Source organism: Podarcis raffonei, chromosome 3, assembly GCF_027172205.1.
Source record: "Podarcis raffonei isolate rPodRaf1 chromosome 3, rPodRaf1.pri, whole genome shotgun sequence".
In the NCBI taxonomy this organism is placed as follows: domain Eukaryota; kingdom Metazoa; phylum Chordata; class Lepidosauria; order Squamata; family Lacertidae; genus Podarcis; species Podarcis raffonei.
This window is the reverse complement of record NC_070604.1, coordinates 22,880,278-22,908,105: the sequence shown is the minus strand read 5'-3', so window position 1 is coordinate 22,908,105 and position 27,828 is coordinate 22,880,278. Positions and strand designations below refer to the sequence as shown.

The 27,828-nt window shown below is 42.0% G+C and overlaps 1 protein-coding gene across 1 annotated transcript in view; it reads right to left on the bottom strand.

Moving 5' to 3' along the window:
- ARHGEF10 (Rho guanine nucleotide exchange factor 10) overlaps positions 1-27,828 on the bottom strand; it is a 101,621-nt gene that overhangs the window by 27,863 nt on the left and 45,930 nt on the right. The window contains exons 18-25 of the mRNA XM_053380813.1: positions 25,731-25,903; positions 14,433-14,548; positions 12,954-13,081; positions 12,339-12,439; positions 10,932-11,053; positions 9,663-9,749; positions 7,452-7,675; positions 6,355-6,512 (exon numbers count right to left, since the gene is read on the bottom strand). Coding sequence (XP_053236788.1) covers positions 6,355-6,512; positions 7,452-7,675; positions 9,663-9,749; positions 10,932-11,053; positions 12,339-12,439; positions 12,954-13,081; positions 14,433-14,548; positions 25,731-25,903 — 1,109 coding nt within the window. The remainder of the gene's footprint in view (positions 1-6,354; positions 6,513-7,451; positions 7,676-9,662; positions 9,750-10,931; positions 11,054-12,338; positions 12,440-12,953; positions 13,082-14,432; positions 14,549-25,730; positions 25,904-27,828) is intronic.

Genomic DNA, 27,828 nt, shown 5'->3' with positions numbered 1-27,828 from the left:
ACCTACACTGGCTCCCAGTACGTTGCCGAGCACAATTCAAAGTGTTGTTGCTGACCTTTAAAGCCCTAAATGGCCTCGGTCGAGTATACCTGAAGGAGCATCTCCACCTCCATCATTCTGCCCGGACACTGAGGTCCAGTGCCGAGGACCTTCTAGCGGTTCCGTCACTGCGAGAAGCCAAGTTACAGGAAACCAGGCATAGGGCCTTCTTGGTAGTGGCGCCCGCCCTGTGGAACGCCCTCCCACCAGATGTCAAAGAGAAAAATAACTACCAAACTTTCAGAAGACATCTGAAGGCAGCCCTATTTAGGGAAGCTTTTAATGTTTAATAGGTTACTGTATTTTAGTGTTTTGTTGGAAGCCACCCAGAGTGTCTGGGGAAACCCAGTCAGACGAGCGGGGTATAAATAATAAATTATTATTATTATTATTATTATTATTATTATTATTATTATTATTATTATTTAGCTTAGCATTGTCTGCACTGACTGGCAGTTGCTCCCCATGGTTTCAGGCAGGCAATCTCTCTCCCCATACTTGGAGATACTGGGGATTGAACCATTTGCATGCAAACCAGCTGTGTTATAATCCTCTCAAACAGTGGTCTACATACAACACACTGCAATTGCTACAACAGGCCGAAAAGCTCATTATTAAGTGGTTCGCTAAGACTCTCAGCAGTTTACAACTGCACCAATAGTGGGGTGGAGTTTGGGAACCACTGCAATACTGGTCTTTGAATTCCGGGAAAAAAAGGTCTATTGTAGGACCCAAGTCAAGATGGAAGCAACATGAGAGCATTTCCTCCCGGAAATCACTAGGGGTGGGAGAAAGAGAGAAGGGCCTTTGCATTACAAGAAAATACCCAAGTTGTTGCTGTGCACCGGAGCTCTAATCCTAATGTTCGGTTTTCTAGAGAATGGCACTGCTCCACTAATTGGCCTTCCTTCCTTTGAACATTTGGCAGCTCCTTTTGCGAAACACTCACAGCTGGCAAGGAAAAAAAGGGGCTCGAATAATATATAGGTTAATTCTTTGACATTCATTCATGATTTTTTTTGTCATATACTAGGTTTAATTAAATATGATGCGTCCCCTTCCCTTGCCAGTTTGCCTCGTTTCTGCTTTGATTTAGCTAAAACTAACATTCATCTTTTGGTTTGATAGCTTCCCTCTTTTCCTCTCAAGCTCCACCACTGGTATTTCAAAGGAACTGCCAAAACAACCCCACAAATAGGGCTTGTTAATTGAGTTGTGCAATGAAGCATAAACATTTGTACATCGCATTGTCATGAATAGTGACTACTGACCACATTTTTTTAAATGCCAGGGCAGTGAGATTTAAAACTTGCACCAATGGTTGGAACTGATTTGTGTTTTCACCTATGAAGCAGTTGTATAGCTAAAACTTTCCACGAGCTTTTCACTAAGTTCCCACTACAGAAGAAACAACCCACTATTTAGCGACTTGTCTCTTGAATAGGCTTAGCTGCTTAACTTTAATCAAAGTTATCAAAGGATGTTTGGCTGCATGTGTTCTCATCTACACTTTTTGGGATCATAACCCTTTAGTAGGAACATCCTAGAAAACTCTGTGCTGGGATTTTTTTAAAAAAAAATTTTCCTGGTATATAAAATGAGATTTCAATGAAAGAAAATGTTTGCCTTTGAAAAGGTTCCATAGATTTAATTTTTCCACTTAGGGCAGAATTTCCTCCCTATGCTGAGTGCCAAAGCCTTTGATGAACAGAAGCAGGGCTTTAGAAAGATGGTGGGATCAATACTCCAGGATCAAACTTAGACTTAACTTAACTTTAGACTTAACTTCTGAGTGTCAGTGGCATAAAAAGCATAATTTCTGCATTGAACATGGAAGATTTGTTGCTTGTTCTTGTCAAGATAGTTGGGCAGAGAGTTAATGTTTGGCTAAAGCCCAGATAGATTATTTCTTCATGAAACATAAAAACAGATGATCATACAGCATAATCGCACAGACTCCTCTATAGTTTTTCAAGAAAGAACACTACCCTACATTATATACCCAACGAAGTAGCTTCATTTCATTTTCTACCTCATTTATATTTGCAACACCATGAACTCTTGCTGAATTGAATGAACAGTTGAAGTTTTACTATTCAAGTGGTACATTCCGGATTCCCTGTTAATAAACAACTTGTGCCAATCATTACTGGTTCAAATTCTCTGTCCTATTACTCTTCAGCCTTGATTTATATGTCCAGCGAAATAGGTCAGCACTTCAAAAATGGATCATTGGAAAAACAGCTTTGTACGAAGATCATGGTTACAAAAAGGGAAAGAAAACAAATGCTTGCTGGGGGGAACGGGACCTTGATATGACTGGGCATGCTTTTTTATTAGGTACAGAGAAGTGCCATCATCACAGCAGATTTTAAATTAAGAGAGAGCAGCCTAAGTTAGAGAGGCCTACAAATATTAAAGAGAGGCTGCCACTGCAAGGGTTGCACTTTGAGCTCTCTGTTTAATATATGCATAGCTGTAGCATTCCAGCAAATCATTCTAGGGCATGTGCTACAGCCAGAGGCCAGCAGTTCTATTGCTGCCAACTCTTCCTGTTGGACAATGGGGCACTCTACAGCCATAACTTTTATATTTGATGCTTTGCAGTGCCGGATTTATGTATAAGCTAAACAAGCTATAGCTTAGGGCCCCACTCTTTTGGCGGGCCCCATAAAATTTAAAGGAAAAAAATCCAGGATGTACATTTCCAAAATGTAAGATAAAAAACAAATAAAATAAAACCTACATACAGCAACAGTGTTTTGTGTTGTGTAGGCTCCTGTGATGTAATTAATGGGCCCTGCCTGCTAGCCTGTTCCCTAAAATATCACTGGTTTGCTCATTTCTGTATACAGGGTGCCTACATTCTGCATGTGCAAATGGCTTTCGATACCTATTAGGTCCATAAATTACCATATAGCATGTATTCAATACGAAAAACAGTGACAATTTGTTGTTGACAAAGGACTGCTGGTCATATAAAGGGCCCCATTACCTTCAGTAGCTTAGGGCCTCATCAAACCTAAATCTGGCCTAGAATCATAGAATCATAGAATCATAGAATCATAGAGTTGGAAGAGACCACAAGGGCCATCGAGTCCAACCCCCTGCCAAGCAGGAAACACCATCAGAGCACTCCTGACATATGGTTGTCAAGCCTCTGCTTAAAGACCTCCAAAGAAGGAGACTCCACCACACTCCTTGGCAGCAAATTCCACTGTCGAACAGCTCTTACTGTCAGGAAGTTCTTCCTAATGTTTAGGTGGAATCTTCTTTCTTGTAGTTTGGATCCATTGCTCCGTGTCCGCTTCTCTGGAGCAGCAGAAAACAACCTTTCTCCCTCCTCTATGTGACATCCTTTTATATATTTGAACATGGCTATCATATCACCCCTTAACCTCCTCTTCTCCAGGCTAAACATGCCCAGCTCCCTTAGCCGTTCCTCATAAGGCATCGTTTCCAGGCCTTTGACCATTTTGGTTGCCCTCCTCTGGACACGTTCCAGTTTGTCAATGTCCTTCTTGAACTGTGGTGCCCAGAACTGGACACAGTACTCCAGGTGAGGTCTGACCAGAGCAGAATACAGTGGCACTATTACTTCCCTTGATCTAGATGCTATACTCCTATTGATGCAGCCCAGAATTGCATTGGCTTTTTTAGCTGCCGCGTCACACTGTTGGCTCATGTCAAGTTTGTGGTCAACCAAGACTCCTAGATCCTTTTCACATGTACTGCTCTCAAGCCAGGTGTCACCCATCTTGTATTTGTGCCTCTCATTTTTTTTGCCCAAGTGCAATACTTTACATTTCTCCCTGTTAAAATTCATCTTGTTTGTTTTGGCCCAGTTCTCTAATCTGTCAAGGTCGTTTTGAAGTGTGTTCCTGTCCTCTGGGGTGTTAGCCACCCCTCCCAGTTTGGTGTCATCTGCAAATTTGATCAGGATGCCCTTGAGTCCATCATCCAAGTCGTTGATAAAGATGTTGAATAAGACCGGGCCCAAGACAGAACCCTGTGGCACCCCACTAGTCACTCTTCTCCAGGATGAAGAGGAACCATTGATGAGCACCCTTTGGGTTCGGTCAGTCAGCCAGTTACAAATCCACTGAGTGGTAGCATAGTCAAGACCGCATTTTACCAGCTTCTTTACAAGAATATCATGGGGCACCTTGTCAAATGCCTTGCTGAAATCAAGGTAGGCTACATCCACTGTGTTCCCTTCATCTACCAGGCTTGTAATTCTGTCAAAAAACGAGATCAGGTTAGTCTGACATGACTTATTTTTCAGAAATCCATGCTGACTATTGGTGATCACAGCATTCCTTTCCAGGTGCTCACAGACTGTTTGCTTAATGATCTGCTCCAGAATCTTCCCTGGTATTGATGTCAGACTGACTGGGCGGTAATTATTTGGGTCCTCTCTTTCCCCCTTTTTGAAAATAGGGACAACATTTGCCCTCCTCCAGTCTGCCGGGACTTCGCCTGTTCTCCAGGAATTCTCAAAGATGACTGCCAGTGGTTCTGAAATCACATCTGCCAGTTCTTTTAATACTCTTGGATGCAGTTCATCTGGCCCTGGAGACTTGAATACATCTAGACTAGCCAAGTATTCTTGTACTATCTCCTTAGTTATTCTGGGCTGTGTTTCCTCTGCTGAATCATTTGCTCCAAATTCTTCAGGTCGGGCATTGTTTTCTTTATCGGAGAAGACTGAGGCAAAGAAGGCATTGAGGAGTTCAGCCCTTTCTGTGTCCCCTGTTTGCATTTCACCATCTTCTCCTCTGAGTGACCCCACTGTTTCTTTGTTCTTCCTTTTGCTACGAACATACCCATAAAAGCCTTTTTTGTTGCTTTTAACCTCTCTAGCAAGCCTGAGTTCATTCTGTGCTTTAGCTTTTCTGACTTTGTGTCTACACGTGCTGGCTATTTGTTTGAATTCCTCTTTGGTGGTTTCCCCCCTTTTCCATTTTTTGTACACATCCTTTTTTAATCTTAACTCAGTTAAAAGTTCTTTAGATAGCCACCCTGGCTTCTTTAGGCACCTTCCATGTTTCCGTCTCATTGGTATTGCCTGAAGTTGTGCTTTTACTATCTCCCTCTTAACAAACTCCCAGCCATCATGAACTCCCTTTCCTTTTAGTATTACTGTCCATGGGATCTCACCCAGCACTTCCCTAAGTTTTATGAAGTCGGCTTTCTTAAAGTCGAGAAATTGAGTCCTAGTATGCTTGGCTGCTCCTTTCCGCTGTATAGTAAACTTCAGAAGAGCATGATCACTCGCGCCTAATGATCCTTCCACTTCTACCCCACTAACCAGGTCATCAACATTGGTTAGGACCAGATCTAAAATGGCTGTTCCTCTTGTAGCTTCTCCCACTTTCTGGACAATGAAGTTGTCTGCAAGGCCAGTGAGGAATCTGTTTGACCTTATGCTCTTGGCTGAGTTTGACATCCAACAAATATCCGGGTAATTGAAGTCCCCCATTACTACTATCTCCCTTCCTTTTGCATGCTTGGCCATCTGTTCCAGGAAGGCATCATCTATGTCCTCCGTTTGGCTTGGGGATCTATAGTAAACTCCCACAATGAGGTCACTGTTATTCTTCTCTCCCTTAATTTTGACCCAAATGCTCTCACTTTGGCTTTGAGGTTCTAAATCTTGGATCTCTTCACAGGTATACACATCCCTGACATCCCTGAAGCTGGGCTGTGGGGTGCTTCCTTTCCAGTAAAGGTAAAGGGACCCCTGACCATTAGGTCCAGTTGTGGCTGACCCTGGGGTTGCGGCGCTCACCTCGCTTTACTGGCCGAGGGAGCCGGCGTACAGCTTCTGGGTCATGTGGCCAGCATGACTAAGCCACTTCTGGCGAACCAGAGCAGCGCATGGAAACGCCGTTTACCTTCCCGCCGGAGCGGTACCTATTTATCTACTAAGCCATAAAAAGCAGGGTGGTAGTGGCAGTGCAGGGCAAGCAAGCAAGCCAAGAGAACAGGCAAGGAAAGGACCATCACTGGTCACTTTGCCGACCCTTTGCTCCCGCTTCCACTGCCTCCTCCTGGCATCCTGCAACAGCCTCTCTTCTCGTTCCTTAACAGAAGGAAGAATATGTGGCAGCAATTGACAAGCCACTTGGAGGTTCCAGCACATCACAGCATCCAATCTGCTGATAAGCTATAGCCACACACTTATTTTTATTTTTAATGACAGCTCAAATTGCTCCAAGTACATATTCAGCAAAAGGAAAAACAAAACAACGAAATCCTGATTTTGGCAAAAGATTCCAAAGGCGTTCAAGGCATTAGATATCATTTCTGTACCTTCCAGCTTTGTGTAGATGGCAATGTTACCATTGACAAGCCCAGCAAACAAATGGTGACTCTTGTACACGAGGCTCATGACAGTAGATTTCTCAGGAGCAAAGAAATGCTGAAGTCGCACCTTCTTTGAGCCTTGGCTACTTTTGTAAACAGAGATGCTATTAAGAAACAAGGGGAGAAAACATGCTTTAACACAGGTTTATATTCATGGCCTGCAAGACAGAGCTGTTCCACCTGGCCTTTGGTTTGGACTCAGTCTGACACTTATGTTTCCCTCCCCTTATGTGATCTATGGGCTACTTTTAAAATGAGGCTGTATTGAAATTGCATTTTAACCTGTATTTTAAATTGGTCCCCCCCCCCCATTATGTTTTTACTGTAATTTTTACTGGTGTTAGCCACCCTGAGCCTGGCTGTGGCTGGGGAGGGCGGGGTATACATAAAATTATTATTATTATTATTAGTTCCGCCTAGCCTTTGGCTTGGAGCCAATTTGATTCCCTCCCTCCCTCTCTTTCTTTTTTCTTTTCCTTCTCCTCCTGCAATGAGGCTACATTTTAATATTTTAATGTTCCATTATTTTAATGTTGCATTTTATTTTTGTTTTTAAGTTGTAATCATTCTTCTTGTTTTTATTATTGCTTGTAAGCCGCTCTGAGCCCGGCCTTGGCTGGGGAGGGCGGGGTATAAATAAATTATTATTATTATTATTATTATTATTATTATTATTATTATTATTATTATATCCTGGCAACTCTTAGAAAAAAGAAAAAGAAAATGTATTGAACAGCAAAACTAGACATCTAATATAAATATGTGACGTGACACAACTGGGCTATGCATCTCCCCACCTGAATTCATGCCATTTGTGGACAGGAAAACAGTGCAATAGTCTCATGCCTCCTATTTATATAGATGTTACAAGATGAACAGACTATAGTGACATGGAGCAAGGCAGGCTGGTGAATTTTATAATACGCCATTTGGCTTTAGATTAGTCAAAACACAACGCAAACTACAAACACACCTTCTACTGTAAGACAATATGACATTAAATAAAGCATGCAAATCAATGAACTAAAAACACTGAAAACCACCTTCCTTCTTCCATGCCAAGGCAAATGGTAGACACACTGGAGGGCTTCTTCGGTGTATCTTCTGGCTCAGAAGGCATATTTGATTCTTTGCGTTTCTCGTCTTCTGGAATGTAGACCATGCAGAGAATCCGCGATTCCACATTGAAACATTCAATAACTTTTGGACTGGAGTTTTGGAATGATACGATGGCAATTTGGCCCATTTGGTTAGTACAACTGCCAATCTGAATTTGGAAGAAAAGATTATTGTACTTTTGTAAGCAAGATCCCTGTTAACAAAAAATGCATGCAGGGCGAAACTAATTAAAGAAAGCTTCATCAAGGTTTCAGCAGTGAAATGAAGTTTTTCTGGCAACTCAAGGCTTTAAGAGAGAGAAAAAGAAAATACTGAGGACAGGAAGGGGGAATTCAGTTTTATTCATAACAGATGAACTGGGAGCTGAGATTGTCTGTTGTAGTTGTTCTTGAAGGGTGCTATATGGCTTTTAAGATCTTGTTTGTACAAATAAATGTACACTGAGTGATACTTAGAACCTTTATTTTTTTAAGTCTCTGTATCTAAAAATAATTTTATTATAAGTTATGTTGGCTATAAGCTGCTGCTAGGGATGAAAGGATCTGTCAGTATCGGTTCTCATTTTTCCATCTTAAATTCAGTTCTCCACATTCTGCAGTAATCTGCAAATTTATTTGTTTATTTAAAAAAAGCCATCAAGGAAATTCATCAGCATTTTAGTGCAAATTTCTTCTACCACATTTCACATGCAGTTTTTTCTAATGTGCACATTGTTTCAAGTGACTTCCCCTAATATAATGCATACTTGTATGTTATTTTCACTATCTTCATTTTAATGCAAATTTATCCCCAATATGTGCAATTTTGTAAATTGTAGCTGGAGAACTGAATTGCAAAATTCAGAGTAGTGAGAATTTCGAAGGATAGCTGTGTTTTCAGTTTGCATACCGTTTCAGAAAGCGCAAATTTGGTGCACTGAACCAAATTTCTCCTCCATCTCTAGTCACTGCAAATAAACAGCACTAAGGATGAGCAGGTTTTGAGAGAAGTGCCTTAAGCATCTTCCCACACTGACCCTACCAAAACATACAAATACATACTGAATGACCAAGACATGTGCCCATGATCATTTCTGCTTTGGAAAGTTGCTCCTCTTCAGTCCTTCCAGTCAGCAAAAGCTCAAACTTGAACAAACTTTGGAGGACAAAGTTTTGAGAGTAAATGGAGACTTGCATGAATTCACTGCTCCTCAAGGCCACAAGCCACTCTGCTGCCAGAGTTTAGAAGAGCCAGAAAACCCAATAACTAAATGTTTTCGTGAACTGTTAATTAGCAAGTAGGTAGACAAGATGCTGAAAAATCACAGGCTTCTTTTTTCAGTTTAAAGCAGCAGTGGTGTATGTGGAAGAGATAAAAATTGGACTGGTGGAGCGGGTGTATAAAAATTTCCCACCTTATGCCATTTCCCCCAGCCTTTTTTTTTTTCTTTTTAAAATGTCCAGTAGCACCTTAAAGGTAAAGGGACCCCTGACCGTTAGGTCCAGTCGCGGATGACTCTGGGGTTGCAGCGTTCATCTCGCTTTACTGGCCGAGGGAGCCGGCATACAGCTTCCGGGTCATGTGGCCAGCATGACTAAGCTGCTTCTGTGAACCAGAGCAGCGCACAGAAACGCCGTTTACCTTCCCGCTGGAGCAGTACCTATTTATCTACTTGCACTTTGATGTGCTTTCGAATTGCTAGGTTGGCAGGAGCTGGGTCCGAGCAACGGGAGCTCACCCCGTTGTGGAGATTCGAACCGCCCACCTTCTGATCAGCAAGCCCTAGGCTCTGTGGTTTAGACCACAGCACCACTCGCGTCTCCCCCAGCCTTGTTCCTCAAAGTAAAAAACTTATAGTATGATCTGCCTCACAGGACCAAGAAAAACTCTGGTGTTTGTGTGTTAATCAGGAAAATAGCCCAGGCAAACAGGATCAAACAACTCTTCCTCCAGCTAATTCACAGGCTAATCCTTCTTTCCATGACTGCTTTGATCTTAAAAAAGCAGAAGATTTGATCAATAAACTCCCAGCGTCTCATCTAGCTTGGCCTAATTATGATCAACTTCCTTAGTTACAAAACCTGGCATAACTACTGAAATAAACAAATATTCTTGTCCCCCGCCAACCCCCATCATTGGGCCTTTCAAGAACTTACCCACAGAAAACCATGCTCTACAGTGAGAGAATCTGGAGCAGTTTCCTCCCCCGAGTATGGTTCAGGATTGTAAGCAGCACATTCCACCTTAAAACACATTAAAAAATTGTTAGTCAAGTCACCTAGTCTTCTTAGTGTCAAAATAAGTCTGAAATTTTGTGGCAGCAGCACATCAATGCAATGGGCTTCTTGCAGAGCAGTAAAACAATACATTTTATTTGTATGTGACATGGCCCATTTAGCATGCAAGATACTTGAACCTAATAATAATAATAATAATAATTTTTAATTTATATCCCGCCCTCCCCAGCTGAAGCCGGGCTCAGGGCGGCTAACAATAAAATAATACAACATTCTAAAGTAACCTGCAAGAATAAGCAGACGTAGCTTAAAATGAGCTGGGGTGCATTCAGACATGGAGATTATCGTGTTCCTTTTCCTGATTATAATGCCACTGCTTCTATCTCAGATGCTAATCTTCCTTTTACACTGTGTCGCCTGCTGCATTATGGAACTGTGGCCTTTTCATCGATATACCACCATGTCACACTTAAATTTTAAATGGTTGGGTAAGAACTGCATGCTCGAATAACACCTGAAATTTCATCATGGGAAGTTACAATGCGAACTTTCTGTGACCTTTTAGGTTTATAGGGTTGCAAACAGATTTTTTTCTGAAATAACATGGAAATGAGAGCTAAACTTCCACTAGATTCCACTAGTTTTCCAGAATCGGCTTTTATGTCATATGAAAGATAATATAAAGCATGGAAATGTCATGAAAACAGCATAAAGTGCTGTCTAAAAACAGCCTTGGATTTCTTCAAAGTGTGGTCCATATTTCTTCTGTTTCATATCTATATGTCAGGTGCCTATAAAATAGTTACAGACAGGAGCAGCGTACACAGAAGAGTAAATGAGTGAGAATTAAAGAGGCATAAGCTCTTGGCATATAAACTCTATAACATTAAGGTAAAGGTAAAGGTACCCCTGCCCGTACGGGCCAGTCTTGCCAGACTCTAGGGTTGTGCGCCCATCTCACTCTATAGGCCGGGGGGCCAGCGCTGTCCGCAGACACTTCCGGGTCACGTGTCTATAACATTAGGTAGGCTCAAAAATGGAACATGTCACATGGTAATTCAACTGAGCTATTTTCACTTCACCTCAGTGAGAAACATGTTAGCCCATGCCCATAAAAGCAAAAGGTAGATCATGCCTATGGATGCTTCAGTCAACATATTATCTCCTTAGCAAACAAAGATGACTCACCTTAAACTCCTGTTGTTTGGCCATCATCACAGGCATGTGCTTCACAAGCAGTGGATGCTTCTCTTTTTTTATCTGATTCCCATCATCATCTATGCAGAACCAGCCCAGCAGATTCTCCTCAGCTATAATGGGAAAACAAGATTGGGGGGGGGGGAATCAACACCTTTTTATTTAGTAAACTAGTCCGGTATGTAAAGCTTATCTAAAACCAATGTCTATGGACAAGGTGATAAAAAAACCTATCAGGGTTCGTTTTAAAAAAAAAATGATTTACACATACTGACAGACAGGAGGTCCTGAATGCTGAGATAAACATGGTGGCATGTCCCAGGTTGCATTGTTTCATTAGGGTGACACTAGTTATCCAAATGACAAAGGGTTTTTAATAGGGGTAGGGAAGCTGTAGCCTTCCAGAAATTGCTGGTCAGGGCTGATGGGAGTGAAGGCCAACATGGCCAATGGACAATGTCAGGGATGATGGGACTCATTACTCAACTCTGTCTGGAGGGAGCTACATGTCCCTCATCTCTTGGTTTAAAGGGTTAGCAAGGGTACCAGGAGATATTTTCAGAAACCTGTAAAGCCAGAGAGTCCAACCAGTAGGAGTTAAACGGGCAGAAATGATCAAATACAGAATGACAGGTTAGCCTTGTGTTAGTGAGGAAGCACGCACGATCACATATAACATATAACTACCCCCATGCCATGGAAAATTAAAAAGAATTGGTGGATTGAATTACAAAAGTGTTGCAGTTCACTAGTATAATAATAATAATAATAATAATAATAATAATAATAGTAATAATAATAGTAATAGTAATGCAATAGCTACTTTCCAGTCATCTTTAGCTTCATATGTGTATTTGGCTAAAATCTACATCACCTCTGGGTTAATTTTGTAGTGCTTGACAAATTGAATGTGTTAAAATCATTAAAAAGGTAAAATACTTGGGCTGAAATACTGCGGTTCATGGCAAGATATCAAGGGCCTATCATATGTTTCAGATCTCTCCCTTCCTGAGGGTAGAAAAGTCCAGCCTCAGGAGGCAGATTCAGGCTTGTGAAGGCCTCAGTTACCATGGGAACCTCTGAAGCCCATGCCTTAACAATATAGGCAGAGGCAAAGGGGAGCCACTCTTCTGTTCATCCACCATGTCCTCAGAAAAACTACCCAAGCCCTGGACCTGGCATGGCTTATTTCCCTTCTATTGGGAACAATGGGTGGGAATCATAAAATTGTGTGTGTTTGTGTGCATGCACATGTGGGGGAGAGGGGCATATATATCTAGTTCAAAAGACACAAATTACCACCTTCTAGCAAATATTAATTTGGAAGTTAACCAGAAGCCAACATACATATACTATTTATTATACAGCTGCTTGGAGCATGCTAAAACTAAACCTTACCGAGAGCAAGTTTAGCCATTTGTAAATTATTGATCCAAGATTGTTTGATGGCAGGTGTAAATGTATTGAACACCGCTGTAAAGAAAGTAGGCCGTCCTGATCTGTTAGGGGGGAAAGAAAAAGAAAGCAACAACTAAGGGCTTCAACCCATTCTCTTGGTGGAAAGAAAACAAGGCTTTCTAGGTTATAATTCTCCCGGTTGAGTAACATGAGATTTTATGGTGGACCATTTTTAAACACTACCCCATTGCCCACAGATAGGGAAAATCAGAATTAAATCGGAGTGCAGGCTGCCATTCGGATGAGGACAAAGTCACATGGATGACATGAAGAACATGCACACATGGGATGCATTGAGTCCACTTTAACTGCCATGCGTGTACACAGCCATGGTCTCGCCCTTACCACCAGAACCTGCACTTCCTTCACAACCCAACTGTATCTTGCTTCTTCCATCACAACTCTGGAGCAGCCTTCAAAAGGAAGAGAACACTCTCCCTCTCCCACGGTGCCCGTTCTGGGTGGAGGCTCTACAACCCACTGTCTGGGTGCTTGGCAGCAGCTATTGCTACCCTGCAACAACGCCCTTGCAAACAGTGCTAGATCACTACTAACTTGTCCTGCTTTCCTGGAAGCTGAAGTTGAATCCTACAGCGGTCTGCAGCTCTGATTTCGTCTTCTTTTTTCAAAATAAGCTTCTGTAAACCTGAGGTCCAGTCATGTGCCACTGATTGATTTAAATTCTGACGGAAAGGGGGAAAGAAAAGAAGAAGAACACCAAGTTTATTTTCAGTTTATGCTTCCGGTTTCTCTCTACCACTAGCACCCCTAGCTCAGCATGATAGACACTAGCAGCCTGAGCCACAAGAAAAGCAGTAAGAGTTAATGCCTAGTTAAAGGTAAAGGTACCCCTGCCCCTACGGGCCAGTCTTGACAGACTCTGGGGTTGTGTGCCCATCTCACTCAAGAGGCCGGGGGCCAGCGCTGTCCGGAGACACTTCCGGGTCACGTGGCCAGCGCGACAAAGCTGCATCTGGTGAGCCAGCGCAGCACACGGAAACGCCGTTTACCTTCCCGCTGGTAAGCGGTCCCTATTTATCTACTTGCACCCGGGGTGCTTTCGAACTGCTAGGTTGGCAGGCGCTGGGACCGAGCAACGGGAGCGCACCCCGCCGCGGGGATTCGAACCACCAACCTTTCGATCGGCAAGCCCTAGGCGCTGAGGCTTTTACCCACAGCGCCACCTGCGTCCCTAGTTAGAACCTAAGTATTAACACCCCTAAGGAAAATATACTTGGAGGGAGCACAATTTGGAGCAGGAAACTGTCTTAGGCCACTCTTCCTTACTTTTCTGCCTTCAACTTCTCCAGCTCCCAAACAGAACTCTTCTGAAAAGACACACATGTGGGGCTCTTAATTAGTTATTTCCCCAAGACAACAATCCTAAGTGCATCTACAATGGAAAAAATATTTCCTCCCCCCCCCCTCAAGTACCTAGGTAGCAAAAGCTGAGAGCAAAGCATTTAGGGGTTGGGGTCTCCAGAGAAAGAGAGACAGCAAGGTGATTGAATGAGTATAGCCACCCACACTCCCTTGTACCACAATGAAACTACACCTTCCATTTTAGAAGTGATTAGGGCAGACCTGAATGGGATGGCATTGACCTGGCACCATCATGTGTGATTTGTGTCTGAGGGGAGCTTTCACAAATACACAAAGTATAACAAACAGCCAAAAGAAAAACCAAATAAAAATTTTAACAGTCTTGGTTAAGTGCTTAAGTGGTGAGACAGTACAGTGTTTTTATTAAAACAACTTAACTATCAATAACACCACCGACATGCACCGTCATTGTATGGCAATATTTCCTAAAAATAAATAACTCAAACTTCAGAGAAGCGAAGTAAAACTAGATCAGTAAGGCATATAAAATCTACTTACAACTCTGAAGTTAAAACATTTAAAGGTAAACCAATTAATTAAGGGTATGAACAGAGAATGTGTGCTTGGGCACACACTTTCAGATCAAAAACTTCTTTAGCTAACGGGAAAGCATATGTGAGAATCAACTCCATGTTTATGAGTTATTATTACCTGATAGTTTCCTTTAAGACTGCCTATTAGTTGACTGATTTGGCCAACTACATTCAAATCGTGTAATAGATTCTGCAAATCGTGGTACAGTTGCCCTGGTCCCATATAAAGCTTGTCTGAAACACATTGAAAACATGCAGTTATACACATACAAGACGATAGTAGGAGTTGCCACAGCTAGCTTTATGGACAAAGACACAAGAACAGCATCCTTTATTTCAGCTACAAAGAAGAATGGTTTAGTTCATTCGCATTAAGAAAATACAGACTTTCCTCTTAAGCTGGAAATTCCCCTGCAAAACAGACTGAGTTAAATTGGGTACCTTTTGTTTGTGATATTCTCCGCTGGAAATCAACAAGCATACTGATTAAACCACATTTGAAAATGAATGGAAGAGCCAGGCTACACGGATACTTACAGACAACAACCCTGCCAATTCTTAATGCATTAAAGTACCAGCAACATTAAAATGTGAGGAGAAACTGCGTAATTGCAAGAGACTTGCAGATTAAGTTCCCATCACTTGCTGCTTTTTCAACTAAATGGTGACCTGTTTCTTTGGCATCTGCCTACAGCAGAAATAGTAAGCAAAACACTGGGTTCACACAAAATATATAAAAATAAAATTATCATAAAGTTTAACCAATAGATCAATTCACACTATCTCAAAGTAGCTGCATTAGTATCTAGCACATCCACCCCAACTTTTACCTTCCAGACTTTCTTTTTATTGTGCCTTCATGATGAATTACGCTCAAGATGGTATGGGGCAGTTATACACAATCTCACTTCTCATCCTGCTTCCGTCTGAAAAAGATGCAGGGCAGATCTACGGCTTTATTTCCAACCAGTGCATGTCTTGCAACTTCCTGATGAAATCCTGGTAGCTTTATATACCACAAATGTGTGGTATGGTTTTTGTTGTGTAGGAGTGCTCTTCCAGGCAAGAATAATGCAGTAACATTGGACAAGTGTTTCAGAACAGCTAAAAGAGTAGAAATGATGTGCGGAAGGTCCTGCATGACTGTTCCACCACTGTACTATTATTGTGTCAATGGCATGTTACAGAATCCACTCACACAAAAAAACCACCAGGTTTGATGAGCTCAAAAAGCTAGAAGTAGAAAAAGGAGGGAAGGAAGGCTTGACTCAAAAGCGTTAGAATTCCTGATCCATGCTTGCAGTCATGGTGTTGTTGTCTTTCACATGGGAAGAGCAGGAAGTGATGAAGACAGGATGTTTGTGTTACTGTGTTCCGTGAAGTGGGACTATTGTCCTTTGTTCATTTTCTCTTTGCTGCCTGATGCTAGAGAGAGAGGGAGCCATGTTGCAGTGCTCTGTGTGTGTTTATATGTAAATAAAGTAGATTAGCCAAAATGCTGAGTTGCTGAGGTCTGTCATGCAAATGCTGTGCAAACTCTGCGGATTCCTATGTGTGAGGGTGTCGGTTGGCATCGGTCGCTGTGATGTTCGGGCTGAAGAAAGCTTATGAACCTCCTGGAGCCCAGGAGGGAGGGAACATGCCAGTCGGGCATGTATCTCTGCCAGAGTCCTACTCAAGTGTAGGCTGAACTCCTGACAAAAAGGTCTCGCAGGTGCCCTGGCAGCTGCTCCTTTATGAAGACTCCTGAGGCAGGAGAGTGGAGCATGAGAAGTGGAAGCAGCTATCCCCCAAGGATGATATTGGCCTAGTTCACATGTCACATGAAACCACAGCTAAAAACTATACAGTGGACCCTCGGGTTACATACCGCTCTGGATACGTAATCTTCGGGTTGCGAAAGCGGCAAATCCAGAAGTGTATTCTTCTGGGTTTCGCCGCTCACGCATGCGCAGAAGCGCACTATCGTGTTGCACACGTGCGCAGAAGCAGCGCCTCTGGTTACTGATTTTTCGGGGTACACACAGACCCCCGAAATGAATTAAATTCATAACCAGGGGGTCCACTGTAGTTCAATGTGAACATGCAGCATGCTATAGTGCACATTTTCGAAATGTTCTCTCTCTGCACCTCGCCTCCCCTGTTCCTGCTGCACTGCCAGGTAAGAAGTCAACGAACAGGGTGGTGATACAATGACTACTGCAATCGACACATGATAATATCACCAAGGCAACTCTCTGTAAACAAACAACAACCGTCCATAAAAATGGGCAAAAGTAGTTTCTTTCCCAAATAGGTTTTATCTGAAATAATAGCAAACACAGTAAATAGAGAGTTGACTTGTAATATATCAGTGGTTCAGTGCTCATTTCTTCTCTTTACAAAATAATTTTTTATCTTGAACAATTACAAATGCAGTAATAAAGAGTCCGTGCTCGGACGTCGTTCCGGTAATCCAACATTTCGTTGTTAAAAAGCTTAGTCATCAAGCTTTGTAGTTTGTCAAACTGAAAAACATCATCCTCTTTCTACGCTCCTCCCACTGGAAACATGCAGATGGGGACAGATATACCCCTGCTTTAAGTCATTTACATACTGTCCTCTCTTATATATTATTTACTACAAAGCTTGTTTACTAAGCTCTTTAGCTTATCTTGTGTGAATTGCAGGTAACAAGCCAGCAAAAACTGTTTTCAGGAAACGCACTGTAAAGCTCATAATACAAAATCACACTGCCAAAGGATCAAACTCTGCAGCACCATCTGGTGTCATAACACATTTAAAACACTGCATTTTGACTAAGTAGCTGAGTCCCAGGTTTCTCCTGATGCCTGAACCCTGGGCTTGCAGCTTTTTCTCTCAGAACAAAACAGAAACCTTGGAGGAGGGAGAATAAAGCCAGAAGTGAAAGTTCACTTCCTTTCCAATGTTCCAGTTCTGTCAAATAATAACACAGCCTTGTGTTTGCATGTGAGGGGAGAGGGGCTGAGAACACGTTTTTTCCAAAAAGGTGAGACTGTCGGAAAAATATTACCTTAAGTTTCCAGTGAGCAGCGGGCTGGTACTAGTGTCCCTTCTGCATGGAGAATTATGTGACAACACCTGTTTTATCCTTAAGATGTTGTCGGGCACTTGCTCTATTTAATAGCTGCACCTACATGTAATAATTGCAAGAGCCCTTAACTAAGCAACTTGGAAACAGAAGTACTAAAACCCCCTGAAGAAAGAATAATGCTTGAGGACCTAGGAGCATTTGATATCAGTAGCTAGCACTTGACCTTTTGCCCAGATCTGACCACAGCCTTCCTGTAAATCAATCTGACAATTCAGTACACTCATGCACCCAATGCAACAGACAACATAGGAAGAGAAGACTTTCCTGACAATATGCAGTATTCTTGAGATGAAACACAAAGTCAATTGTGTGCTTGAAGGTGATGTCAATCGTGAATAATGCTGTGAAGGATGGTAGGGCATGATGCGACAAGGCGGCTACAGTTCTTGCACGGGCAAGTGTGCATGTCTTGATTCTGCCTACTGAGCCATCTGCTTGTACTGTAATCAAGCAATAGAACAAAACACGCAAGAACGAAGGGCTGCAAGGATGAGGAAAAGCTGTAAAAACCCAGATTAGGCCTACAGCTAATTTAGTACAATACAGAATTACTGTTGTGGCTAGTGGGGAAAGATGCAGCTGTTCTAAATCTGTGCGACAGAGAAGGAACAGCAGCTACAGCAACGATATGTTGCTATAAGATTTGGGCCCAAACTTTAACCCAACTAAAGCCCAAATACGGATCTCGATTTTGCCTAAATGAGAAGCTTAAGCAGCCAAGAAGTGATGGAATGTCCAGATGAGAGGTTTGACATAGGTTCACAGCTGCTAAAAGAGGCAGTGGTTGAAACCCCACCACCCAAAATTATTTACAATCTGGAGATATGTCAACTTCATTGGCAGACAAGCACAGGTAACTTGCTCGGGGTGTTTCAAAAGAGGAGAAAGGAGGGAAAAATTAGAGAAGGAAAAGGTACCATATAGAGATATCACTCATCCCAAAGTGGAGGGGTAGAGAGAAAGAGATATCTTCTTCTCCAGAGGAGCATTGTAGATCAGGAGTTGGTTGGGAACTGGGGGCAACTGCGACACTGCATATTTTATTTGCATTGATTATTTATTTATTAAATCTCTACTTCTTGCAGAAGGCTGTTTGAGTGAACACTTGGAGAGGGACACACAAGGTTGTGTTTCCCTGAGATCCTGCCTCAAAACAAAATAAAGATGGAGGTGGAGAAGGGGGACTAAGGGAAAGAGCAGGAGAGAGAAGGAAACCAACTAACTTGACTGTACTCCAGAACAATTAAACAAAGTGAAGCCTTCGGTCCTCTCTTAAAAGTTTTATATGGGGAAGGAGGGTTTTTTCTGGATAATTTTTTTATTTCATTTTCATTCCAAGTGTCAAAAAATATTAATACAGTTATTACGAATGTATATACAGATTTGTCAATTTGCATGCTTCTCTTCCTTCTCCTCCCCCAAATCAAGGCTTATATTGTACAATATCACAAATCAGCCAAACAAGAGGATAATTCCAGCTTTTCACCGTATCAAGTATCTTCAAATACACTTTTTTAAAAAAACATTTTTAAAAAACAAAGCCTGGTGCTGTTTGTGAAAAAGAAACAAACAAAAAAATCCACCAGAGGCTTAGCTAAATGAGAAAGAAAAAGCCTCGGTGGTGATTTAGATGTTGATCACCAAACTCCTGGCTCTACAGATTCATTATTAATGTCAAAGCCAGTGATAAAGCAGCCAAGTTTTATTTATAGCTCCTGCTGCTCTACAAACTTCCTGCACATTTCTGTTATGTAAGCAAAGCTCTTTACATCTGTACCACCCCCAACAATAGTCATTTCACTTGTCGTTCACTTTGAGTTGGAACTAGCACGGTTGCCGTTTCCATGACTACCTCCAAAAGCTTCCCAAAGCCACCCCCCCCAAAACAACAGTTGAACAAACAAACTGGGTGCAGGAAGAAGAGAAGAACTGGATTTTGCTTAGCACAGCGGTTCCAGATAAACCTATAAAGCAGATTTCACAATGCAAAGAGGTTCCAATTTGAACATATACATGGGATACATATAAAAAACAAGCTGGGCATCAGGGAGTATTAATTTACAGATGCCATAGTTCAGCTTTCCTCACATTAAATGCAGGCATGAGTTCTGGAAGTATTTTTATTTTAGAAGTAATTTGCTGGTGCAGAGGCTGGTGCAGAGGATGTTAATTCTATATTTGCCCCTCTCTCCAAAATGCCTCTTGAACGGTTTTTACTTACCTTCTGCAATTTCTTCTCCCCTGCTTTTGACATTTAACTTCTATTTTATCCCTGCAATGGTGAAGTATGTGGGGCTGCCCTTGAGGTCGGCCCAGAAGCTACAGCCAGAGCAAAATGCAGACACACCGGGGCAGACAGTTGCCACCATGTTATACAGCTGCTTAAAGAATTGCACTGGAAGCCACTTAGCTGTCAAGGTAAGTTCACTGTGTTGGTTTCTGGTGTACCAAGCCATATGCAGCTTGGCACCAGGATACTAAAAAGATCACCTCAGAACTGTCCTTTACAGAAGAGTGTTTCCTGCAGATACAATCTTATCATGAGAACTGTTGTGTACAATATAATAATCATTTATTTGTACAGTAGCATTATGATATTGGCACTTTTATTTTAACCCCTTTCCTAATTAATCCTAGCATGGAATTTGCCTTTTACACGGCTGTTGCACAGTGCGTCGACATCTCCACTATGACCCCAAGGTATTTTTACCTATCTCCTGTAATTTCTTCTCCTGCTCTCCTTTCACATTCAACTTGCACCTTATTTACCCACTCAAAAAACCCTGCCACTTTCCTGCTCAATCTTTACATTTACTTCTTCCTCCTGCAGCAAGTTCTCTCTATTATCCCTTCCCTTTCTATTCCCATTTTAAAGTATTTATTATTAGATATTTTATTTCACTTTCCAGCTCCATCTGGTATGCAGGCTGAGACCCTACCTGCCCGCAGACTGTCTTGCCAGAGTGGTGCATGCTATAGTTATCTCCCGCTTGGACTACTGCAATGGACTCTACGTGGGGCTACCTTTGAATGTGACTCGGAAACTGCAATTAATCCAGAATGCAGCAGCTAGACTGGTGGCTGGGAGTGGCCGCCGAGACCATATAACACCGGCCCCGGCTACTTTTACTCAGTATGCAAAACATTGGTCCAATAAAAGGCTATGGCAGAGCTAGGAGGTGGGCAGACAAGTGAGCAGGATGTGGCAATGAATCCCACCTGAAAATGGCCCAAGACCCACAGGTAAATGCCAGTCTACTGCTCTAGAAGCACTGCGGTACAACAAAAATATCAAACTGTTCGAGGTCAGGAAAGAAGCAGCCATATGTTTGGTGGTAAAATCCTGGCATGCTTTAAGAAGGTCAGTTGGGTTGTATTAAGAAGCAAAGTGAAACAAACCACTATAGTCCTTATTATAGGACTATGGTAGAGCTTCCATTAAAAAGAAGAAGGTTCCATCATACTATATATGCCTTAAATGTTTGATAATTGCCTGTCATCTCCGTAACACAAAGAAATCCAAAAATACACAGTGGAAAACCAATCCAAAATAAAATCTTCATCACAGCATCTGTCTGCATCATTGCCACAAATGATATTGGAAGTTTAAATAATTCAGAGCAGCGCACTTGCTATCTTTGCCACATCTCTGAGTGCATATATTATTCCTGAAGCACAACCAAAACAGGAGTAATATGTTTTTGTTATTTCCATACAGAGAGCCTATTTCAGTTAAAAAGAGGAGACGTTTGAGTTAACAAGTTATTTTCCTTTCAGGAGAAGAGGATTTAAGACATTAAGCCCTTTTCACAGCTACTTAGGACAGTATTAATGGTTCCTACAGATTTGTGTTTTAAAAATCAAGCCAATTTTGTCACAATCATTCCTCTTGCTCTTCACAGGGATGTTGTCTAGCTCAGCTTTAAGTTGTACTCACTTTCTGCTGAAATCAAGCCAGCTACTTCTGAGCCCTAAGTGTGAAACCAATGTCTTTAAAAGCTACTAAACCACCCCAGCCATAAGGATGATCCAAGATGAAGCAATGAGGCTCTGCTAGATAAACCTCTACAGAAACCAAATATTTGCTTTCTACTTACTCGATAGACATTTACATATAATTTATAATCCTTGTAATATAAACCAAACATGAGAGATAATAGAACAGAATAGAATGATCAATACGATACAATAATATAGGACCACATGAGCTTGCCCTCAATTAACCCCATCTTCTGAAGGGCAGGACCTTTGCCTATGGTGGTACCAAAACTATGAAATTCCCACCCTTGGGATACTCACTTTTCCAAAAAGTGTTTGGGATTTAGATGGCTGTTACGTAACACACTTCCTCTGCTGATTGATTTTATTTTGTGCAAATGCCCTAAAACTACAGTGCTCTAGTAACCATGTGACCAAGCCTAGCAAGTGCCTTGTATGCCAACCAGTTTTGTACCACAAGCAAGGCTGATGCCACTGTACCACCTGAATGGAAGGGTATCTATAAATGCCTAGGCCAGGATCTTTAGGAAAATGTCATCGAAAGAGCTGCCTGGGGCTCAGAACACAAACTGCAAAGCACAGCAACAGGGTCAGTTACAGCTGTATGAAGTAGTTCCTACAGCCTTCTGAAGCAGTGGGATTTCAAGTAAAGAAAGTTGTTATTATAGTAAGTCCGAGGATTGCTTCGGAAGCCAAAATTGCATATAGTCAAAACACATTGGGTTCAATGGTGGGTGAGATTGACAAAGTCTTTTTACCTGCATGCCCACACCCCTTTCCTGTTTTTAATTTTTTTCTTGCCAAGTGTGTAAAGCTGAATGTGCAGAAGTTAAATATGCATAAGTTGCTGTATTTAAAAACAACAAAAAATGTTATAAATAAAATGGTATCCAGCTGGCCTCTTATATAGCTTACAGCTTAATTTTTCATTCTTTATGTGATATTTACAGGAGGGATAAAGAGGGATTCAAAATCCTCAAAACGCAGTTCTAACTAAAATCTATGATCTTGCCATATCACTTGATACAATTAACCAAAGGTAAAATGAAATGTAAAGTTGTAGAAGCCAGACAGTGTAAGGACGGTATTGCAACAACTTCTCTCCCTACAAAGAAATGATTTTGTAGGATTGAGATTATTGAAGAGAAAATAGACAAATGCTGTATGGGTGATTCAAGCCAAGGACACAAATCACCATCAATTAACAATTCACAACAAGGTTGTTCGTTACATACTAAGGTTACTTTTATAAAACATATAAACACATTTTTTCTGAGCTGTCTTAGATGAGGTAATCCTTAAGAACTTAATACTCTTAAATGCAATTAGAACAATTTCCTGTCTCCCATTCTCAGTTCAAGCTGGAGACGGTACAGAAAAGGACAAGTAAACGATGAAGCTGTTTACTTCCTTAAGAGTTAAGCCTAACAAGATGGCAAAAGTGGAGGAAAAATTCTCTCTCATAGCAACAGGTATTTAGGGTCAGCCAATGAAGCAGATCAGCAGTAAACTGGGGACTGACAAAAGAAAGTAATTCTTCACACAGTCTATAATTAACTTAAGGAACTGACTGTCACAAGATGGAATACCATCACCACAATTTCAAATAACTTTTTAAAAAGGATTAGATAAATCTGTGGAGGCAGACAGCCATTTATATAGACCTATGAGTGCCTTCTCAACTCCTTCATATCTGCTTGTTACCTTCCATTGGTGTCCGGTTAATCACAGCTGAAAACAATGTCTCACCAGAGTTCCAGGATCACATAGACCAGGCTTCCTCAACCTGGGCCCTCCAGATGTTTTTGGCCTACAACTCCCATGATCTCTAGCTAGCAGGACCAGTGGTCAGGGATGATGGGAATTGCAGTCTCAAAACATCTGGAAGGCCGAGTTTGAGGAAGCCTGACATAGACTTAAGTGTGAAGGTTCCCCTATCTCAGATACCCACACAAATGCATGGATGTTGTGGGCAGGAAAAGTCATGCAACACCAGGGCAGGGTCAACAGCATAACTTCCTTTCTATACATTTTGCACTTTCAATGTGAGCAATGCATGATGGGGGTTGAAAACCAAAGGGGTATCTGGTTTGATCCTCAGTGTTCCTATGGAAACCAGAAGCTGTCCACATTAGTTAGTACTCATTTGTCAATAAACCTGGTCAACCTTTAAAGAACTGTGGTACAAGATGGGTTGAAGGATTGAAAGCCCTGTTCCGTGCCCAATAAGCATGGGATGCCTTTGCCCGGCTGCGCTGTGGCCCATAGATTGCAGCAAAATACTGGGCATGGTTTTGTGCAATATCTTCTCTGTGTGATGGGCTCATGAGAAAAATCTGTCCCGTGAGCCCTTGCTGAAGAGGGGAGAGGAAACCCTATATAAGGCTGCTTCCCCTGGAGCTCACAGACATTTTGCTTTGAGAGCTTCCTGCCCACCCACCCGCCCTTGGGTTAGAGCAATTTTGGGTCACTGGTTGACAGGGCTGGAAATGATTCCCCCCCCCCAACCTGATAGGCACTTGGTTTTCCCTCAGTGAAAATATGGCTTTCCGTTGTTAGGCGGAAGAAAATTGTTTTGTATGGTGTTAGAAATGGCATTGGGCAGGGTCAACATAGTATAGGGAGCCCCCATAAGGGGCCCAAGGGGAGGATTGACCACGGCAAACCTAAACGTGGGTTCGGTATCTGATTGGAATCTGCACCCTGGTTCCCCAGTGAGACCTCGCTTGCTTGGCTTGCAAGATTCAACACTGGCCGACTCCTATGGTGTAAGTTTGGAGTGATCCAAAGCCAGCTGATCCATTTCATCAACATGGGGCTTGTGGAATGATGAACTGATCCTGGGATCCAATGCCATGCCCACCCTTGCCCTGCCTGCTGCTGTCAATAAAAAATTGGCCTGTTTTCATCCCATCACAAGGGACGTGGGTGGCGCTGTGGGTAAAACCTCAGTGCCTAGGACTTGCCAATCGTATGGTCGGCGGTTCGAATCCCCGCGGCGGGGTGAGCTCCCGTCTGCGGTCCCAGCTCCTGCCCACCTAGCAGTTCGAAAGCACCCCTAAGTGCAAGTAGATAAATAGGTACCGCTTTATAGCGGGAAGGTAAACAGCGTTTCCGTGTGCTGCGCTGGTGCTGGCTCGCCAGAGCAGCTTCGTCACGCTGGCCACGTGACCCAGAAGTGTCTCCGGACAGCGCCGGCTCCCGGCCTCTTAAGTGAGATGAGCGCACAACCCTAGAGTCGGACACGACTGGCCCGCACGGGCAGGGGTACCTTTACCTTTACCATCCCATCACAGTCTGGTTATTTTGCTGCTCTCATGAGTCACATAATTTGCCTGCCTAGGCAAATAAATGCTTGTTCTTTATTTCTTCCAGAATGAACAGAAACTAGTTCACTTTGTATAAGGTGGTTTGTTGTTTTTAAAAGAAAGATGTTGGCTCTCCAAGTTTTAGTCCTAAAATGAGAAAGCCTGTAAGAGCTGCTTCCAGCATATGGGTGGGTAGGAAAGTCAGTTGATACAATCCTTCATATCTGGTGGAAGTATTCCAACACTGAGTCTTACCCAGACAACATGTGCACCTGCTTCAGAAGCTCTGCAAGTTTCACAGGTTAATAATACATTATACAGGTGGTACAGTTGCAACTGAGAAGTCATAGGGCACGGGGCACACTCAGTATTGTCAAATGCTTCTATGAAGCAGTGCACACACAATGTAGACTACTTTAAACTACACCAGGAAGAGTGGATTTCATACAAGGTGCCTGGTATAACATAAAACACATGTTTGTTGTGGCAGATGTGAAGTACTTACAGACCTCTAGATCTGCTCAACATGAAAATGTCCTCATTTTTTTAGCTCACAGTAATTTTTTGAGACGCTATACCCCACCCCATCTAACTTCTAGTCATCTGAGATCAATGTGACCAAACCAAGTGCTTATTTATCCAAATAATCCATTGTCTGAAAACTGTGTTTAGTCCACTGACACTGGAACACAAATTTCAGAATATGTCAATATTACTCACTAGACATCAGCATTGGCTGCCATCAGCCATCAGACCAGTGGCTGCCAGTTCAACTTTAGCAGACTGGGTATTTGTAGTTTTCACAATAGGCGTGTTGCATAATATCAAATTACGCCAAGATGATCACACTTTCTAAACATTAGAGCTGGGGAGCCATGCTTCCAAATATTAACATAAAAGCATAACTTGTGGTATGGTAATGACATAAAGGAAAGCACCAACTCATGAACAATGAGAAAGGAGTAGCCATAAGAAAATACTAGCTGATACTTACTTGGCTTGGCATTAACAGCAATATTCTCAGAGGAATGTTGGGGAGGGAATCTGCAATTTTCATCTTGACCTTCATTGCTCCCATACTCTATAACGTCCACATGCCCAAGGGGAACACTCCATTTTAGTAAGTACCTTTCGCCAGTCACAATGCCACTGTTTTCATGGGAAGAACTGAAAGAAGGCCACAAGAGAACAGTTTACAGTATGAGAGATGTTTTAGCAGACATTTAAATTCCAGCAGACACTTTCAACTGCATAGATAACTCCAAACTGTATATAGTGCTTTTAATGTCTTGTTTTGTGCTCAAAGTTCACTTTTATTTTTGGTTATTGAGTGCACTGAAAATCTCATGAAAATGTTTTGATATACTTTTCTTTATTTTTTTTCTCCTAAAGGTGTTCTACTATTTTTAAGCTGCTTCTGGGGGAGAAAAGGTTCCAAAGGAAAAGTTATTTTCCTAATTAAAGGATAAAATGATATCATGCAAAAGGAAAAGGCAGTTTTGCAGGCTTCCCTTCGCTCTCCCCCTAGGACACAGTGCTTTGAGGAAACACCTTGTATAACTATTCTGAGATCTTGGTTACATATTGCTTTTATGCTTTGCATAGATATTTACATTAGAATATGGCAGGACCAGCCCAAGGCCTTATGCTGTGCGAGGCGAACCAGCAACTAGAATCCCACCCCACCTCAAGTTTTTGTTTCTGACACCTGAGGCTAAAAATACAAGTGACTCTCTTCTTCCCTGATAATAACAACGATAATAAGTTAAGTAACTTAACTGTTTGCTATATTTTAATGACACCCAAAATCAGCTGCCTGAGGTGGCAACCTTCATTCTGCCTTATGATAGGGCTGGCCCTAAGAACAAGCATATGAATGAAGGCTGATAGATTAAATATATATGTTCATTTTTAAAAATCCTACAAAAACAGGCACACAGTAGAACAGGAGAAATATTAGAACAGCCACAACAACCCTTCATTTTAAATCACAAATGCATAACAAGACTAACTTAGTTGGTCTTTAAGGTGCTACTGGAAAGAAAAAAAAAATTTTGCATAACAAGACCGTAAATTTTCAGATGGAAAGAGAGGAGAAAGTTGGAGAAATTATAAACCCCATTAATGATAACAGCATCTAAACAACCTGTGGGCAGAGTTCTGTCCATTGGACGCTCTGTAGGAAGGAGGCAATTTTTGCTGGCTCCCCCTTCTTCCTACAGTCCCCTGTGCTTCTGGAAAAAATGTGCTAGATGCTTGGAGGTGAACGATATACCCTGCAAACAACATTCAACTTGGCGATGAGAATGCAGCTTAGAAGTGGCAAGCATCCCTTCTACACTGCTCTCCAGTAGATATTGTTGAACCTCAGCCCCTTCCATTTGCAGAAGGGCAGTCTGGATGCGATTCAATATGCTTAAAAGTTGTTAACAACACATATGACTATATCTAGAGAAATCTTGGATCAGAATTGCTTGCTTAAGTTGAGAAGGTTCCTTTTTCCTTCTAGTGTTTTTAAACTGGTGCCAAGAAACAGGGTAGGCCTGTTTTCTTCAATATGTCAAATTCAGAGGACATGTTGCAGTTGCCATAGGAATGCTGCTGAATAGAGCTTCTCTGTGATGAGAGACCAACTCAGCCTACATTTGTAAATATGTGCCACCTACGCCCTCATGCAACCCTCTCTCTCTCTCGAGATTCCTAGCAGCACTAGATGGGGCTTGAATAATGGACTGTGACTTGTCCACTTGTTTGTGAACAATGGGAGAAACAAAAGGGGGAAGGAGCCCAACTGTGATCTGCAAAACATGGAGCAAAAAGATTTGCTGCATCATGGCCTAATTATATTATGCAAATAGTTTCTGCAATCCTCATTCCATTTGATCGGATTTGTAGGATGGGCATTGGTGACCTATTTTAAAAGATGGAATGTGTATATGTCAGGAAAATCTATGCCAGGGCTTGAAACAGAGCTGTCCCACATCTCCCACATTCAAAACACGAATGATTACAGTGTTAATATCTACAAACAAAAAGGTACTTTCTAATCCGCACCCACAGAAAAAGCCAAACAGCTCACAGTGAGTTAGGTC